The sequence below is a fragment of the Macrosteles quadrilineatus genome, unplaced genomic scaffold, assembly GCF_028750875.1.
Source record: "Macrosteles quadrilineatus isolate MER2022 unplaced genomic scaffold, UCM_ALF_1.0 Scaffold_6__1_contigs__length_79288215, whole genome shotgun sequence".
Classification (NCBI taxonomy): Eukaryota; Metazoa; Arthropoda; class Insecta; order Hemiptera; family Cicadellidae; genus Macrosteles; species Macrosteles quadrilineatus.
In genome coordinates, this window is record NW_026542599.1 from 3,072,281 (window position 1) to 3,091,825 (window position 19,545).

General features: G+C 33.1%; 1 protein-coding gene across 1 annotated transcript in view; it reads right to left on the reverse strand.

Annotated features, from left to right (window-relative positions):
- LOC128996531 (protein madd-4-like) overlaps positions 1-19,545 on the reverse strand; it is a 103,693-nt gene that overhangs the window by 20,894 nt on the left and 63,254 nt on the right. Inside the window, exons 4-11 of the mRNA XM_054421916.1 lie at positions 15,700-15,927; positions 8,520-8,664; positions 7,384-7,513; positions 6,378-6,480; positions 4,109-4,207; positions 2,386-2,530; positions 1,411-1,537; positions 223-324 (exon numbers count right to left, since the gene is read on the reverse strand). Coding sequence (XP_054277891.1) covers positions 223-324; positions 1,411-1,537; positions 2,386-2,530; positions 4,109-4,207; positions 6,378-6,480; positions 7,384-7,513; positions 8,520-8,664; positions 15,700-15,927 — 1,079 coding nt within the window. The remainder of the gene's footprint in view (positions 1-222; positions 325-1,410; positions 1,538-2,385; positions 2,531-4,108; positions 4,208-6,377; positions 6,481-7,383; positions 7,514-8,519; positions 8,665-15,699; positions 15,928-19,545) is intronic.

The window sequence follows — 19,545 nt, forward strand, 5'->3', positions numbered from 1 at the left end:
TTACATGCTTACGGACCAGGACCACTTAACACCAATACCAGCGTTCCTAGTCAAAAATTTACAAAGGATGATTTAAAAAATCATGCCATTCAAACCTGATGGTGAATGGGTCAGTGATTAAAATGTTTTGTGAAAGATAAAAGGAATAAAAGAACAATACATGCATATCAGCTGTGTTTGGTGAAGAAGAAGGTTGAGTTTTGTTTGGTAGGCGTTGTTTACCTCACATATAACCAGCCGCACCCAAAGAACATTTTGATTGGGCTGAAAAACCATAACGGAACTTCTTCGTTAGCTAGTCGTACTTGCAGGGAGCAATTGGTGCTAGAAACAAAATGGCGTCCAAACAGGTGGTGGGAGACAGAGAAAGGGGAAGAAAATAATGAAAAGACAGTTAAAGTTGAAGGATGAAAAAAACACCTGATTGAGGGTTAAGGTTTGCTCTTACGACAAATAATAGAACACCAAAATTAAATGTGCTATAAACATGTAACTGTGTGAATATTTTCAAATTAAATACAATTAAACATATTTTATTTTGTCATTGCATTTTGATAGGGAGTACCAAATGTTATTATAATTTTTTTAAATGGTTATTATAAGCTTGAAATAAAATAGCATATAAATTAAAACCGAGAAGAATAATGTGTACACAAAAAATTAGTTTGTGCTATGTACAGTTAATTTTGTTCTGTAGATTAATTTTTAGATTTAATCTAGTACTTTAATTTTTACTCTATTAATAAATATAGCCTTTAAATTTAAGAAAATGGTGCGGTGCACTCATTAACAAATATTGTGTGTCACGTAAAATATTTTTACTAAAAGATAATTTTTTGACTGTTCATATTGCCAAGTCTAAATACTAAATTTCTTTTCAAATTTACCAAAGAAGAATATCTCACTAAATGTGATAATCATGTTCCAAAAGTTTTTTTAAATTGTTTCAACTACAAAATTAATAAACTGATGTAATTTTGTGAGTAGAGTGTTGGCTTATTCCAATGATCAACATTCTCTTCTGTTATATTTGAAAATTGTATCAGATCGTTAAATCAACTAATGTGTGCTCATTTAAAATTTACTGTGGTAAACTTCCAAGAGATAAACATAAAGGTTTTGACTAATAATACCCACCAACTTGACATACCATAGATAATTTGATATTCAAAAATTAAAATACACAACTTAACCGTTTACACAAATAAATATCATTTTCAAACTACATCAAAATACATTTTAAAAATCTGTTGTTACCTAATTAGTGAATAAGGCAATACTTGAGTGTAGAAAACTTTCAATGTTACATTGAAAATACATCAACTACACTGTCAATTTGGTGATATTTTGTGATGTATCTAAGGGTACAAATGGAAGGGTTGTAAATGATATAACACAACAAAGACTTACTTAGGTTCAGAGGAGGGTGACAGCTGCTCTCCCACTAGCTTCTCTGCCGTGGGTCTGAATGGAGGGTAAGGATGCAGTAGGGGCATTGCTTCGTCTATGTCCGGAATAGGTTCTGAGTCTGACTCTTCTGAAAAAAAAAACAAACTTAAAACATTACTTGGACCTTTTCCGTTAATCTATTGACCCTTATTAGTATATCAAGTTAGGTTAGGTAAGGTTAGGCTTACCGTTAACATAGTCCTATCTCAACTTAACCTAACTTAATATACTAATTAGTAGTAGTGAGTTAACGGAAAAGGTGCAATTACTTTAACACTCATACAGAAATTTCGGTCTCTGTGACACCAGGGAAATTTTAGTGAATAATATAGGCAACACTGACAACTGGTGAGTGCTACTTATCATCAATTCTCTCAATCCCCTAACCTTGGTGCATATGTCAATCTGTTCCAGAATGCACAATAAATCTATAGGGTTCCAAAATAATTATATATCTGCACAGAGAAATTGTGTTGTATGATTAATTCTATTTAACATCATAATTGTTGATGGAGGTAAATAATATTTTGTAAAAAAATTAAATAGAACCACCATAACTATTGATGTTGCACTATACATTTGAATTTTGATTAGAAGTTTTATTATTTACGTATTGTTAAAATCGTATGTAACAAATTAGAAAATAACAGAATTTTTTCCTTAGAAAAACACCAAAGTAAAACATAAGTTATTCTATGAATATACAATGACATGGAATGTCATTTTTCAGATATTTTTTTTTCTAAGTAATACATATTGCATTTTAACATACCCGTAAATAAATAAAAAATAAAAAAAATAGACAACATCCAAAGAAACACATGAGATAGTAACCAAAAAGATACCCTACCTTTAGAGAAGGTAAAGAACTACTAGAAGTAATCCAGGTAAAATAAAATCTTATTTATTTAATAAAAAAAAAAAAAACACACAAACCTGGACAAGTAATGCCAGTGTTACAAGGCTGAACAGAGCTGGGTTGAGTTGCCTCATTGCAGGATGTTGAGCCCGGTTTGTCATATCGGGATATCCGACAACTCACGTTACGAGTTTGAACTCCTTCTCCACACGATACGGAACACTGTTGAGAAAAAAACACAACGAATAAAAATACCCCCGCCGCAGCAAACCTGCAGACTAAGCGAATTTCCATTTGACTGATTGGATTTACACTGAAATGTCTACTTAAAAATATAACATTTATTCTTGATTTAAATAGAATTATTTTAACAAGTACTTAGGTTTGCTGCATCAGGGAGGGTAAAACTTTTTTTTTGTAAAATGTGAATAGGTAGTGAGAAATAAAAACATTTTCCAAATTTGATCAAAATATGTTCACAAACAAGCAAACTACAACAGTTTACTTATTCTCCATAAGAATAACATGGGAATTTTAAATTTACAATTTTTTGGAATTTTCTCCATAACTATTAGGCGCATAATAACGCTTCAATATACTAAATTATTTGTTTTTTTAAGCTCTACAAAATGGTTTGGAAAGAAATTGCTAAATTTTATGTTTTTTTTGGTAAAAAATAGGAAAAACCTATTTTTACCCCATAAAACCCCCCGTAAACCCCCGTTCCCATGGTCCGATCATGCTGGATCGCGAACTCGTTCGAATAAACGTACGTTTACACGTTTGTACCAAATTTCATCCAAATCGGATCATTTTTGCTCGAGTTATCGTGCTGACGGACACACATATATATATAAATATATAAATATATATATATATATATGAATTTGAACGGATGGTGTTTTAGGCCTCTAGGGACCTCAAAACGAAAAAAATCGGTCCCGCGTCCAGGTCTTACCATGAGTACTACGGTAATAGCTTATTCCCTATATGGGAAATTCGCTAAAAAAACAGCAAAAGTGTGATAATTACTCAATATGCTCTTTCTCGGCATGCAGTAGAAACAGCTGTTTACTATAACTGCTTTGCGGGTTTAAAGAAGTTCTTATTCTCCTCAGGGAGTAAAAATCAGCTGTTGTAAACTGTTGAATATTGCAACCCAACTCATCTAGTCTGGATTAGTGATGGACCATCATATGTTTTTACATTGTACATATGAAGTTGTTTACAAAATATAATTCAGTGTTGTGTTGTGTTTGTAAGATAATAAAAGAGTTTACAACAAACTTTCTTTCATTAACTTTAATTTCACCAACATAAACTACGATTGCAAGCATCGAATGTATGGATCGTTTCAATCATTCGTAGCTTATTGTAAATGGTTCAAAATATCGATAGTGTATAGAACACTTACGCAATCATAATAGACAAAATAATAGAATCAAAAACTAAACAGATGCTTGTTTGAACGAGCCAAATTGAATGAACGACTTCAACTGCTAGACCCATCAACTAAGTCAGCAAAAAAAGGTAGAAAATATCATTCTAGACACTAGTGCATTACATGCCTCATGCCTGGTTCTCATAGACCTAACTATTATCATAGACATTTTGTCTATGCTATTATATTATGTTTTAGTAAAACACTTGTGACAGCTGGTCCAAATATAGAAGGGATATCTACTTCGGTATCCTATAGCAGAGTAGGCCTATGTTTCATCGCTGCCGATACTACTTAGATAGGTAAGAGTTTTATCGGTTTAAATATTTGAAATCTAATTTTTTTTCGGTTGAACTCACCCCGGACCAATCCCCAGTCACCCATGTTGGAGGACACGGTGTTGAATTACACGGTTCTACCGACCTCGGACGATGACCTCGGCAGAAATGATCTGGAACCTGATAACAGTAAATGAACAGAGTGAAAATAAAATATAAAACTTTTCATACTTACAATTACACCTGCTAAAGGAACTATTAGTTACATTGGGTGAATAAAGGAGAAAGGGTCGAATCTTCATCACTATCACTGCCATAGGTTTCTCAAAATAGATACTGTAAATTGTTATCTTGAGTGAAAAAATAGACAGAACAAAAGTAAGATTTGTTTCGGATTCCCGAGGCTATGCAAATTGTAGTGTTGTATATGATTTTGTGTATTTAAAAAAATATTTTTCTAGTAGATTACAAAAAAGATCAGTGATTGAAAGTCTTAATAGCAAATTTACTGATGTCAACAAATGTTTTCTCTAATTTCTATGTTAGCTTTTGTTTAAACCTAGGTTGACATACCAGAAAAAAAACAAATGTTTACAATAGTATATGACGTTACTAGTCCTGAAAATCTGAGTTTACCGGAAGAGTGACGTACGATAGTTTACTCCATACATAGATTAAACATACTCCCTTAGGGAGTATATTTAATCTATGCTCCATACTACCAAATCTGTACAAATCCTTATAAATTACCACCAACTAAAGGACTAAAAATCACTAGTCATAACATCTGAGAGAGGTTATGTTTTTGTTTATAACCACTCATTGCCGCCTAAATACAGTATAATCAGCTGATTTGTGTCCAGTAAAACTCATTACAGTACATTAGTACGTAATGAACCCCATTTGATTAAGCTGGTGGCAAACAGCTGTTTTCTGGACTAAATCCTTGCGTGGGAAGTTCGTCAAAATAGTGTAGTGTGGCGTAAATATATTTTTAAGGTTGGTTAAATGTAAATAATAGTCAACAACAATACCCCTTTGTATCCTATAAATGGTGAAAATATATTACGTCTTATTGTTTTTAATCAATGCCTAATCGTAGGCTAATCCGCAATGTCTTGAATAATAATCTTTTCATACATCACAAACTCCAACTACTGTGTAACATTAAACATATTTTGCAATATTTTAAATTGCCCAAAACACATAAAACAGGTATAACCTCAAAGTGTGATCAAAACCAAATTAGCTACCACAAAAACACGAAAATGTTTCACACATCTAAATGCAAACCAACCTCGATCGATCACAATATTTCACAGTATCGGGGAAATCTCCGCTTTGACAGCATTAAACAATCATTATTCACATTTACTCTGCTTAACTAACTGAAGAGGTAATTTATCACGGAGTGGAGCCAATGATAATCATCCTCCTTGGGAGGGGAGGCTGATGTTGCTTGAGCTGCGCCAACTCAATTCTCTTGTGAAAACTAACGACGACACAGGCGCCAATAAAAGTATCAGAGGCAGTCTGAGATATCATTACCCCTTCATTAACACTTTCCAGCGACTTCTTGTCTTGGGGTGTCTTGAATTTTCTCTCAATTGATGGTTATAGCGATATTTTAATAGTATTGATTTTTTTGGTTCTGAACTTTTCTATTTTGGTGTTGAACATTATTTAAATTATGATGAATTGGCAATGTTGTATTTGTATTGGATTTATATAATGGCAAAAGTTTCTTTTAATTGAGAGCCTTTATTTTTTAGCTTCTGTGTTAATTGTTAATGTTATTTCAATCAATCGTCATAGCTTTTGTGATATAGGAGGGCACTTGTATATTTAATTTTTCTTCAAAGTCAACCTTATTTATAAATCTTATTTTATCAATACAAAAAACACGATATTCTAAATGTTTTACTTCATCTCCAAATTTATTCATTCTAAATTGTGTTTTCTTTGGATTTTGTCTTAAATTTTATTTCCATCGAGAACTTTATAATACTTTGTTTGCATGGAAAATACGTTTTGGTAAATATTAATGAAAAAATCCCTATGCTATATCTAACAAATATTAATAAAACCTAGCTAAAGATTCTCATGAAATACATGACATTTAATAATTTATCTTTCAAGAAAACAAAAACAGCTTTAAACATATGAAGGCAAGTTTTGTTGTATTATGTGTATTCTTCTTGTAAAACATGCCATACTACTTTTAAATCATGTGCTTGACGAATTTTAACCTTCAGCTTCAGAATATGTATGTGAAAACATAATGATTCAAAATTTTTATAAATTAGGTGTTTAGCTAGAAGAATGATTTGTAGCTTTACAAACTACAAACCTTAGCCCTTGTTCCGTTAGCCTCCTCAGTACAGATCACGCTTCTCTGTCGTGTACCTCCTCCACAAGTGACAGTGCAGCGACCCCAGTCTTCCGTCAACCATCTGCAGAACAATTTAAAATAAAAATAAACAAAATTATTACCTTACAACATTGGCCTAATTTATTGCTTCTTCGAAATCCAGCCCAGACACTTCACCTGATTGACCAAATGAGATCATTATTTAACTGCAAAAACAAGATCAGCTGTTTGATCTAGTATGAAAAAAAACTTTTTGAGTTACTATATGTGAGGTTAATAGTTTGAAAAAATTAGGCTTTTCCATGAATATTAGAACAGAAATTATTTGAATCATAAGAATAAACAAATGATGTCACTGGACCGAAAGCCTATTTTAATTGCTGTAGCAACTGGTTTGACAGTTCTATTAAATAATAATAAAATCATGTTTACTTCGGAGCCATTCAGTAACATAATTTTCAATTATGATTATTATACATACAGCTTCTGTTCTACTATTTGTGAGTTTTCCCAACAATTAATGACCATTAGTAGTTGCTTTAACCGTACTCTTTAACACGGTGTGTGGTATTATTAAGTTGAATAGTTTGCCTTTACACTTTACCAGATGATGTTAAAGTACTTTTTCAATTAGTAGAAAATATGTCCAGTGTCGTGAAAAACTGAGCTTTTGAACATACAATTTTATATATAAGTACGTTAGGCCTCGTTAAAATACCTAAAATCACTCTCGAACATTTGGTGAATAAAAGAAAATGGTCGAATCTTGATCACTGCCAGTAGGTACTGTAAATTGCAATATTTGGTCAATTAAAAAAATACACAGAAACAAAAGTAAGACATGTTTTTGATTTCTGGACTATGAACGAAAAAATAACAAAAACCTAACGAATATATGCAATGTACAAACAAAACTGTATTTTATTTCTATAGATAAATTTCGATAATCATTTCATAATACAAGGCTGAGTAAATTGGAACTGACTTGGGAGGACAGCGATGGGTATTGCACTCCACAACTTGAGGTTCTGGCTGCTGAGATGCGTTGCACAGCTGAGAGTCGACATCGGCTCCGGTGACTCTGTTGCGACAAACTGCTTGTGACATCTTGTATCCTGTGAGGTAGGAAGAGAAGAGTTATCAAGAGATAGGGGATTGAAGATAGTTCATTTATATATATATAATATATATATATAATATATATATATAATTTATATATATATATATATATATAAACTATTATAAATATTAAGAGGACCAAAATTTTACTATACATTTTAGAAACTCTAAGCCTTTGAGGAAAAAGAGTGCAACTAAGAATTTAACACAAATAAATCACCCAAGAATTGTCGATTAGAGTTGTTCAAAGGTTTATTGCGGACATTTTCCATCACGATGGTAAAAACTATCGTGATGGAAAAAGTCCGCAATAAACCTTTGAACAACATTCAACAATGTCTATTAGAGTTATACTATAGTTTTTACCCTGTCACTTTCTTATCACATTTCTGGTTCACAAGCAATATTTTTTTTTGTTTCGTTAAAATTTAATGGACGTAGTTAGTTGGAACAAAGCAAAATATATAGTAATAATCAAAATTTATTCCACACGTATCAGACAATACGTACCTAAAACTGTCTTCAACTCCACAAGGATGGTGAGTGTATAAGAGAGCATTAGTCTACAGTGTTACTTGGCTCTACGTTTTATGTCGTATTTATTTTATGGTAATTTGCTATAATTCTTCAAGATACATTAAGGTAGTCTCTTAAAATGGGTTTTAAAAAAAGTAAATTTTCTAGGTATCAGTTTTTTTATTTAAAAAGCGAGTTTTTGATGGCCTTAAAAATCTGTTTCGACTACTTAAGGTCAACGGAGACGTGGTAGCGGAGTGGACTACGTATTCTTGGTAGTGATGCATAGGGTTTACATTATGGCGTCCCCTATAATATTTTTTAATCAGTAATTTTCATTCTTCTAAAGTACAAGCTCATCTCTTGCTTTGCTTGATACATTCCACGCAGTCCCGCGGCCCATGTGGACTTGCAAAAATGCAAGATTAGATGTGTTTAAGGACTACTACCTAAAGTTTGATCTAAGTCCTCAATGTTAAAACTCACCCCCTCCACAGGAGACGGAACACAGAGACACAGGAGCCTCGGCCCAGTGGTACAGAGGCTGTGCACAGGATGACCCATCTCCTCCGCAGACTCCACATTCGTCCACCTTCTTGCCAGAGCCTATCTCAAGGTCACACCCAACCCTCTGGGAACACACAAGGAGGTGTGAGAACACTATTGAAGTACTGTGTATATCATAATGAAGATTTAGAGTGAAGATGGTGTAGTAGTCAGACAATGAAATCATGCAAGGATTTCCTTAACATTTCTACTGTCGATAGTTGTCGAAAATTTAATAGTATAGTATTTCATCACCGCGTAAAGTGACTATTCCTAATAAAAAGCAAGTAAGTAAAGTGACACGAATTTAACTCGTGTGATGCACTATATTTTTGTAGTATTGCAACATTGTAATTTAACAAACTAGAAAACGAAAATACTTTTCATCTAAGGGTAACCTCTCAAAACGACTTCCAACTTATTTTCAATTTTGCTGAAGCAAACAAGTAGATGTTTAGTTTCAATCATTTCGTCTATTACGATTGTGTTAGTGTACAAGAATACAACAATAAGCTACAACCGATTAAATCAATCGATAAATAATTTAGAAACATGCAATTGCTTGCAATCGAAGTTTACAGCTGTTTTGCTCCCTAGCGAGAAAAAAGAGATACTTTAGACTCGCAACGCATGTATTAAAACGGTGGTTTTTGCTGCAGTATGACGATACAAATATTGTAGACTTTGCATACTTAGACTTTTACTCCCGAGTGCCTAAAAAGACTTTTCACTCCCTGGGGAGTTAACAAGCTAATGCAATACATGCATTAAAAACATATTTTTTGCTGCAGTATGCCGAAAATAAAATGAACGAACATGAACGTGATTCAAAGTAGACTCAAATTCACTAGTTTTTTTTTTATTTTCCTATCCCGCTGCTGTACCCAACCAACATCTGATACCTATACCTATATGATCCACAAAACAAGAGTAGGCTATGATGTTGTTAAATAGGAACAGATTGAAATTTTATGGAAAAATCTTTTAAAATATATCTTCGACGCACATTATAGATATAAAAAAACTCACGAAGTTTAGGGCAAAACTAAAATACGTCTTAATCAACTTCGTAGTTTATACTCTAATGATTCATTGTCTCCCTCTCATTACAGTATTAGAATAATAGAATGTAAATTGTAATGATGTAATTTTAATAATCCAGTAAAACTACGATTAGTCATATAGTTTTGTGCGAATGTAAACAAGAATTCATTTTCTTCATTCATTCATTTGTGAATATACTCATTGAATATGATAACTGGTACCTAGGCCTAAATGTTTCGTTCATTGTCATATGTTAGTTCACAACTAAAACATACCCCATCTGCGTAGGCTATTAGCTTGTATTGATGTTGCAGATCCCCGGGAAGCGAAACAATCCAACAGTTGGCCAACAACCAACTCCAAACATTACCTTACCAACTGCCAACCACACGGTTGCTACTCGACTTGACAGGTTGGAACATGTATCATGGGTCGTGACTCGTCTACATCTCAGTCAGAAATAGAGGAACTCGAATTTAATTATTGTAGAAGAGGATTTTAAAAGATTTTTTCCTTAAATGTATAATTGGATGTAAAAAGGTTTATTAAAACTAAAGTTTGGTTGCAGTGAATTTTTACAATGATATGAATGTACTTTTTCGAAAGTGGTACTGCTATATTTATTTTTCCTTCGTAGAGATGTTAGCTAGTCTTTAAATTGAAACACACTGTAGTCTTAAAATAAGTATAAGTTTTTTCATGTAAAAAGCAAAAAATACTTGATGGTCATAGACATAAAAGGCATAAAATAAAAGTTCCTTGTGCACATCATGTCAATTATTCTGACTAATCTGTCTGGTTTTACTACAAAGAAGAGACAAAATAAATACAAAACACAAATACAAATTCCGATCACAATATCAAAAACAATAATCACGTTTTATGTAGAACTGTCAGAATCATTGCCAATGGGGAGAAAATCAAAACCAGATAAACTTCGAGAAACTTCTTCATCTTTGGGAAATCAAAATTACTTCCACTTATCGCAGAAAACTATTAGCGGAGAGAAACTTTATGAAAAGGGGGAAACGAAGTGATTAAAGAACTGCTGGCTAATAGGAAGAGTTAGGTGGATTAAGTGCTTTCCTCTGTTCCGACATTAACTTAATCCCTGGTACGATCCATTCTCAGGGTAAAACTGAACATTAGGTACTCGAGATCCGTGACTCGCCCTGAAACTTGGCCACTTAATCTTGCTTAAACATCTTATATTAGATAGATATCTAGTAATAAAACATTTTGTGATTATATTTCTGGGTATTCTAAAGTTGGGTTTTATTGAAGATGATAAAAAACACTAAACAGGCTCTTTAAATCAGTTTAAATTAATCAATTGAAAAATACATTTTTTGGTTCAAGACTACTGTGGTTGATATAAAATTGAGTTTGATTACTCAGCACTGTTTTGTTTATCTATTTAAACGACAAGCAACAAATTTATACAAGCAGCAAGTTGCTAGATATTTCCCATGGGGTATCAATTAAGTGAGTTTCCAGTAAATGAAACCGGTCAATTAAACAATAAACAGGGCCAGCTATTGAATATTTATTCAAAATGTTCTTTATAAAACGTTTCATAAACTGTAGCTTTATCGGGGAGGTAGGGTCTTCGAAGCGGTTTAGTAAAGATTTTTTGCAAATAATTTGCTTAGTTGAAATCCAGACGTAAATTTCAAAACTATTGACAACCTGTACAAACATCTTGGTCAAAAAGGCAAAGATTTTTAAAGCACATACAATCATTGGTAGCTGAATATGTTATTGATCGGAGCAAAGCGAAGCATGTTGTACCATTGAATGAAAATTGTTACTGGTTTTGAAAATCGATTCATGTTGGGACATGTTGGAGTGCACTGATATCGACTAAATGTATTTATTAATTATTTTTAATTTATTTACTAGATTCATATTATTATGTAGGTATGTAGGAATTAAAAAAAAACCATTTGAATAAGATGACTTACTCACCATCAAGGGTAAATTAATATTTCTCCAAACAGGTTGTTAAAATAATAAAAACCGCACACTGTACATTGTACAAGTAGACTTCTCCTGTTGTAAAATAATAACCATGTTTTGATGCGTGTTTGATGTGAAAACGTATAAGTTGGTCGCTTTTGACGACCAACTTGACAAACTATTTTTATTAAAAAACAAATATTCTTATGGAAATAGGGATTGAAACAAATAACTAGCCTATATATAAGCTGTTTTTAACTAATTTACTCATTGTCAAATCATAGGTTATCAGAAACACGTGGTTTTACATTGACTTTAAACAGTGAAATTAAACATTTAATCCTTATAATTTAAACTTTAAATTAAACTTTATTTAATTTATAGACATTGTTTGAATGTCTCACTTCTTTAAAAATCATGGAACACTCAACTGGCTTTGACTGATCTGAAAGCAACCATAGTGTAATTATATATTCCCTAGTTCTCAAAATTATCTAACTATATTGATATGGTATATTGCTATATTGTATATGGTATTTGTATATGGTTGTGGCTGTGTAACTATATTGTAAATTATTATGCTAAAAAGTAATTACAACAGAAGGAAGAAGCAAATGAGCTTGGTTTGAATGAACCTGCAGAGCGAGATATCACGTATACAAGAGCAGCAACTGTGAAAAAGGAAGGCAACTATTGTGATTAGAACAGACTCCTACGGGCGTTTTTGTTTGCTGCTATTGTACTATTGTGGTCCAGACATTGTCCTCTGTGATGATGGGGCCAGCTTGCAATATTTACATTGCAGTTTAAACTGTCATCAGACAACAAGTTGTAGAATGGTTCTCTCGATAAAATGTATAATGTAGCTCATAAACCGATGCAGTTTGTAGGATTGTTAATTGTTTACTGTCAATTAAAAAAATTAAAGGTTTAAATAATATTTTTTATGTCCCAACTTCACATCCTAGGACGCTAGGTTCTAGCCCGGAACTGTTTTACGCATTACTTAAGACTAGTCCCAGAGGTTCGTGGCATTATCAAATGGATAATATCCATTGGTGATTGGCGGGAATTGAACACGAGACCTCGGGCTTTAAAGCTCCTTGCTCTAACACTAGACCAGCTCAATCCCAATTGGTCCAGAAGACAACTAATTCTAACCTTCCTTTAAAATATAGTCTAAATATCATGAATTTTATTTTGATTTTTTTTGTGTGTTTTACATCATTGACTTTTTTAATTCAAAAGGATCCATACAAATCCTGATGTATACGTATAAATTGACGTCTAGTCATGTATAAATTGACGTTTTTTTCATACTACATTGATAACTAATAGCCCAACCTGGGTCTAGAGGTGAATTCACAGGATTGAATCGGCAATTTGTGGGCGAGTCTTAATCACTCAGCTAACCAAACACTGTATAGAGGTTGGACGGATTCAATGCTACTATCCTGCAAGTTACCAAACAACCGTGATTTTAGTTTTTTGTATTAAACTTAGGTAAACTATGAATATTTTATCCCTCTATTTTCAAAATAAAAGGTGATAAAAACCGTGTTAATCTGAAAATACATTCTCATGAATTAAAAACACAATCAGTTAGCAAACAAAACATTTGTTGTCAACATAGTAAGTTATCCAAGATAAAAATCTGCCAGGAGAACTAAGTCCATTCAAATGAGCGGATTACATATTCTGTGTGAAAAGCAAGTTGTGGTCTCTACTGGGGAAGTAGCAATATGAATATTTTAAACTTTTGCTTTGTCACTCGACCTATCCGTTACAGGTTTGGTTTAAAAATGTTTATAAGTGACCCGGGTCCTTTGAGCCTTTTATTTACGAAAAGTGCACAAAGTAGGTTTACGTCCAATAAACTTCAAAAATATTAGCACTAATTGTTCCATTGGGACCTAGACCAGGTACAGTAGAATAGTTGTGAGTTAAAGCAAGGAAGATGACATGATCTACACGTCGTGAACTAGCTTGCTTGGTTGTGACGAGAGCTCAATGTAGCCTTAAATTTAAGAACAAACCTACTATATTTTTCTGACAGCTAACTATCTGTTACTATTTTGTGGACAACGAGAAAACTACGTTTGTATCAACCATGTAAAGATAAAAAATCAATTGTTTAAATAACTAGGAAAATTCAGTCATATAAGGAATGTTTTTTTTTCAAAATCTTAAACATAAAATACCAAGTCCACTATAAATATTCTAGAACATGCTGTAAAATTTTAAATCGTAATCAGGATTTACATGAAAATACATATTTATCTGTGTTCAAGAGACGTAGGCTTGACAGAAGCCCTGAACAAAGCTGTTAAAAGATTATTGATCAATAAATGTGTTGGTTGATGGCGCTTAAATGAGTTTTATGTCTCTTGGGATCTTCAAGGCTGTACAGTTGCAATAAATGTAACAGTTAACCTCAAAAACACCTAAATATAACCTTGCAATTGTTGTGTTCATAGAACACAAAATAGGGTTTACTTTACTTCCATCAAATAGTCTAATGATTATTAAATTGAATCAGCCTACATGTTTATCTGCAATGCCTGGATATTAGAAGCTAACAACTTTGGCACACTTATAATTAAAATATGCAGAGCATAAACATAAACACGATACGACATACACAAATATTTCGATGGTATTGCTTAATTACTATATTCCGCACGGAACGGGTTTGGTAGCAAAGGTGTGATTGTAGAAAGGAGTTAGATAACTTAATATAGCTACTGTTTTTTAGTCTGGATCATCAATAAAACACCCTAAGGTCGACGATAACCTGGTGTAGTTTTAAATTTTGAACCATAAAATGGGGAAATAAACTCTTGACCTTCCTTAAGAAACCAGCGAACGTTAGTTAGTAGGTTAGCACTTTCACATTTCGGTGACCAGCTAGGCCCACAATGACTAAAATATTAGATTTTTTTCTCATACTGCCCCAAAAACAGCCGACATAATAAATACGGCGGGTGTAAAGTGGCTCTTTTTCTGCCTAGAGAGTAAACACCCGCTGTTATAAACAATTGCACGTATTGAAAGTATTTTTATAGACTGTTTAATCGTTTGTGGTCTATATTTACATTCTTGTCAGTAGTTAGCCATATTGATAGTAAAATGTACACTAACACAATTATGATGAAAAATACAAATATTGAGTAATTATGAATCATTTTACACATGCATAATACAAGCGTTGCGAGTCAAAGTTGCTTTTTTTATCCCTGAAGAGTAAAAGTCAGCTGTTTTAACTTGGATGTTGTAAGTAGTTGTAAGCAATTGTATGAATCGAAAGACTTAATTGATTGTCTAAATATTGCAAAATGAAGAAAAATGTAGTTTATCACACGGGCAAATAGTGTCTTTTCAAACATCACTTTTTTTTGAAGTTGAGCTTGGTTCAGAAAGAGTCACTTTACGCTCTAGGGATGAAACATACTTTTACAACAAACTAGCCAACACAAGTAGACTTCTTATCCCATTGTAAAATCAAAAGATAATTTTTTAATTCTTAGTTTATATTTGGCAACATTAGGCGCTAGTGTCAACGGATTTTTAAAATATTATTTCAGGGTTAATAGTTATGCTTTACTGTGTGGTTACATAACTAGGGGATAAGTAATTTTATTTTTCGAACGGGTAGCCTCCGGATTATCAAGATACAATTAAAGTGGTTTAAATACCTGTAAGATTTATAAACCAAATGGTTGTGTTACAACTAGTTTCGGCTCACAATGGAGTCTTCTTCAGGGTTTCCCAAGGATATCTTCGCATCTTCAGATCGTCTAAGTTCATAAACATTTTCCAAAACATAGAACACATATATATTTTGTAAATATTTATGAACTTTGACTACCTTCAGAAGAAGCGACAATGTCCTTGGAAAAACCTGAAAAAGGCTCCATTGTGAGCCAAAACTAGTTGTAACACAACCATTTAGATTATCAACATTATATGTGTTTAAACCAATTTAATTGATAGGTCATTGTAGAAACAAATCTAAACAAAGCACGATCCCTAGCGGAGGAACTAAAAAAGGACTGTCTCCAGCTTGTTCATAAGGATGACAAATCTAAAGAATGTCTACGTTGCCGACTTTACTTACCTGACATTTCCCATCAATGCACATGTCCAAGCTACCCGGTCTGCAGCGAGTGCCATCTCTGACACTGGCAGCTAGTTGAGACACTTCTCCGGAGTGAGCTCTACATATGAGAGCACAGGGGTGGTCGTCGTCGTAGTGCGGGGTCCACGTCAGCAGCTGGCCACGGTGAGGAACACTGTTGAACGAGGCACACTGCAACTCTCTGAACTCTACGTTGTCAGGGCACGGCTGTAACAGACCAAGGTAATTTGAACTAACATAAGTAATTTTTCATAGTCTAGACTTTACCTCAGCCCGGTCACGATCGATTGTCAATGTCCCTTCGTGTTTCCGTGCTTTTGTAATGTGTGTCCGTTCCGTGTATCGTGTTTTGTATGTGTTTTATTTATCGAACTCTGTTTTAACGACCTTCGAATGAAGTAATCACTTGACACCTTGAGGCCTGAAGATGGTTCAAAACAAGAACCGAAACTAGTTGCCTAAATCAGCAACAAAGGATTACTACATGCAGGTATTGTAAACCATTTTAAGTAATTTTTCTTATAGTTTCGTGACAAAGCTGTTCGTAACATCCTATTTTCGTCCAGGGCTTAGATTTAACCTTACCTAAACCGTGTTATTTGGCGTTTGAAAGACTAATTATTTATATTCTTTATAGTAAACTGTAAAAAAAAATATAATGTGTAACGTGAGCGCAAAGTTTCTTTGCTGCACTCGAGAAACCTTTCACGCTCACCTGCAGCTCGAGCGTAAACGTTTCTGTAATGTGCAGCAAAGTGCCACTTCGCACACTAGTTACACAAATAACTATTGTAGGACTAATATTACGGGGTGAGGCAATGAAAGCGCCCCAATTTATAAATAGTATAAACTCAATAATATTCACCCTATTATCGATAGGAATAATAGCACATGAAAACACAGCTTATCTTTTGCCATTTTTAAACTTAACATAGTAATTTTTATCATGTCTTGAAAAAAAAATCCTGCAAGTGACTTTCTTGTCCTACTTGACATTCCTTTTTAGTCACTTGAACTCCATGAAATACTCCTCCGGCATTTCTTCAGGAATCACTTAAGTTTTTGGACCATTCTTAGCTTCGGTCCAAGCAAATCTGTGGAGTGACTTTAAAATGTCTCGAACTTCAAGTAGTTTATCAGAATAACCCCCAACCCCCCCACAAAAAAGGAGTCAACGTAAAGCTTTCAACAACAAAAGCTTCCTGGATAATCTCTTTGGACTTCGAGTTACTGCGACTAGCACTCTTTCAACATTTGCTTGTGTACAAAGAGTTTTGCGGCACCCACAGATTTTTTTAAGGTTCAAGCCGTTATCCTAAATAAATTTAAACAATTCACCAATCTGAAACAGCGCTATGTTGACAAAAGATGGAATGTCGTCCAAACAATCTCTAGATTTTTGTACAGTAATCACTATTTTAAAAATAAGTCTCCACATTAAAATCTCAGTGTTAATAGCCTCAGGCATAATGTTTACTAGAATGGCATAGTTTAATTGATGGCATGAGCACAGCTGTTCATTCATTGTTGCTTTACTTAGTGTGTGACAACGAAAGAAAATTGGGGTGCTCTCACTGCCTCACTCTGTATAATAAAGGTTCTTGTCTCTTTGTTGTTTCCACATTTTTTTCTTTAAGGAACAGCGCTAACTCTGGTATTTATTCATATATTCATAAAAATTCGTTATTTTAAATTTTAGCGCATTAAGAATACAATTTGCAAAATAAAGTTAGGCAACACTAAGCATGGATGGGGAGCGAGCTGGTCTAGTTGTTAGTGCATGGAATTTCGGTCACTGAGGTCACGGGTTCAAATACCACTAAATTGCCAATGGATTTTAGCACGTGATATGTGCCAAAGCCTGAAATGTGAAAAACAATATCGGGTTCGTGCCTTGCGTCCTAGGAAAACAATACTAAGCACGCATAGTAATAACAAACAGAAAGTGATGAATAACACTAACTAGAAGTTAACTTCAGTTAACTAATTTAGATAGTGTTAGTTAACTATTGTATTTTGAGTGGCTTTACTCAGTGGGATTAATTCATTGATGAATTCGAGGAATTGCTAAACTATAAATAGCAAGATTCCATCAATCAATGCTTGTTCAGTGAGCGATGTGCGAATGACAGTTCGTTTTATGTGTGGGATTTACAATCCAAATACTTCTAAAAATACTGGACTATTTGACTTGGTGGTTTCTATTATATGTAAACAGTATTACTTTTTACAAGGATAAAACACTCACATTAATACATAATTGAGCTAAAATTGATTTAAATTGCACAAGATTGAATATTTTAAACTCTTGATGAATAAGAATGAAAATCCAATAGTAAATGTCGGAAAGATTTTATAGTGTGAAATTCGTAGCGGTTAAAAGAGAATATAGCGTGATGGAAGCATGGAATAAGAAAAAGAAATATTTGTGTACGAGAATAGGAAATCTGATAAACAGAGATATGTCTGACGGCCAATTTGAGGAAAGAAAGATCTTACTGTGATACAGAGCGTATGATATCCTCACGATCATTTGGGGATTTATATGAGGGTTTCTTGACGTAAAAATCTTATACAAAACATATAAGTAGTAACATTAATTTATAATGTCAAAAATTGTATATCGGTTATAAATAGTTCATTTATGGTGTTTGTATCATATTTTTAGTAAAAATTAATGGAAAGTAAATAAAAGAAACGTCTTATAACACTTAAAACATATATTTACGCTTATACTCAAAAGACGGTAAATATACAAAAAAGATGGTAAGTGGTGATCGATTTCGATTGGACACTCCAATCATCATCAGACCCAATAGGCGAAATGCATCTTTTTGTATATTTACCGTCTTGTGAGTAACAGTATAAGCGTAAATATATGTTTTAAGTGTTATAAGACGTTTCTTTTATTTACTTTCTGTAAATTTAATAACACGTACAATGCTGATCAATAATGTTGTTCAAAGGTTTATTGCGGACATTTTCCATCACGAATGTAAAAAAACAATACACAACGTTTCGGGGTCTGGAATCTGATCCCGTCTTCAGGTGAAAAAACTTAACTAACACATTACAACTAACAATACACAAACGCCCAACCTAAGTTGGAATACACTACCGAGGGTAGTACCTAGTCAAAAAATATGCATATAAAAATATGTAAAAATATGTAAAAATATGTATTGTTAGTTGTAATGTGTTAGTTAAGTTTTTTCACCTGAAGACGGGATCAGATTCCAGACCCCGAAACGTTGTGTATTGTTTTTTTACATTCGTGATGGAAAATGTCCGCAATAAACCTTTGAACAACATTAACTCACCATCACCAACAATGAACTTCAAACAAAGAACTGATCAATAAGTTATTTAAAAATTAATATAAAAGGAGTTATAATATTATTTGGAATATTATTTTTTTTATTTAATAAATAAAAATGAGATGTGTAGTGTACTTATTATAGATCTTGACTAAATTATAACAATGCAATTTAAAATGAAGTCTAAAAAGTAAGCGAACAAGGAACAAGCTAATTATATATATACAAAAATCTTCTAAATAAGTACAAGTGTAATTGTTAAAATTTGAATATAAAATACTGCAACATATTCAAGACACAATTTTATAACAATAGAATTCTAATTAACAAAATTAAAAAATATTTTTGTTTGAAAAACTGCGACGTTAAGAGATTAAATGTATATTTTCGTAAAGCGAGAAATTCCGCCGCTGAACGGAACTCAAAGCTGTCCTCTTGATGCCAATTATAAATTAACTTTTCTGATTTATCAGTCCATTTAATAAAGAAGAGCAGTTCGCTTCAATTG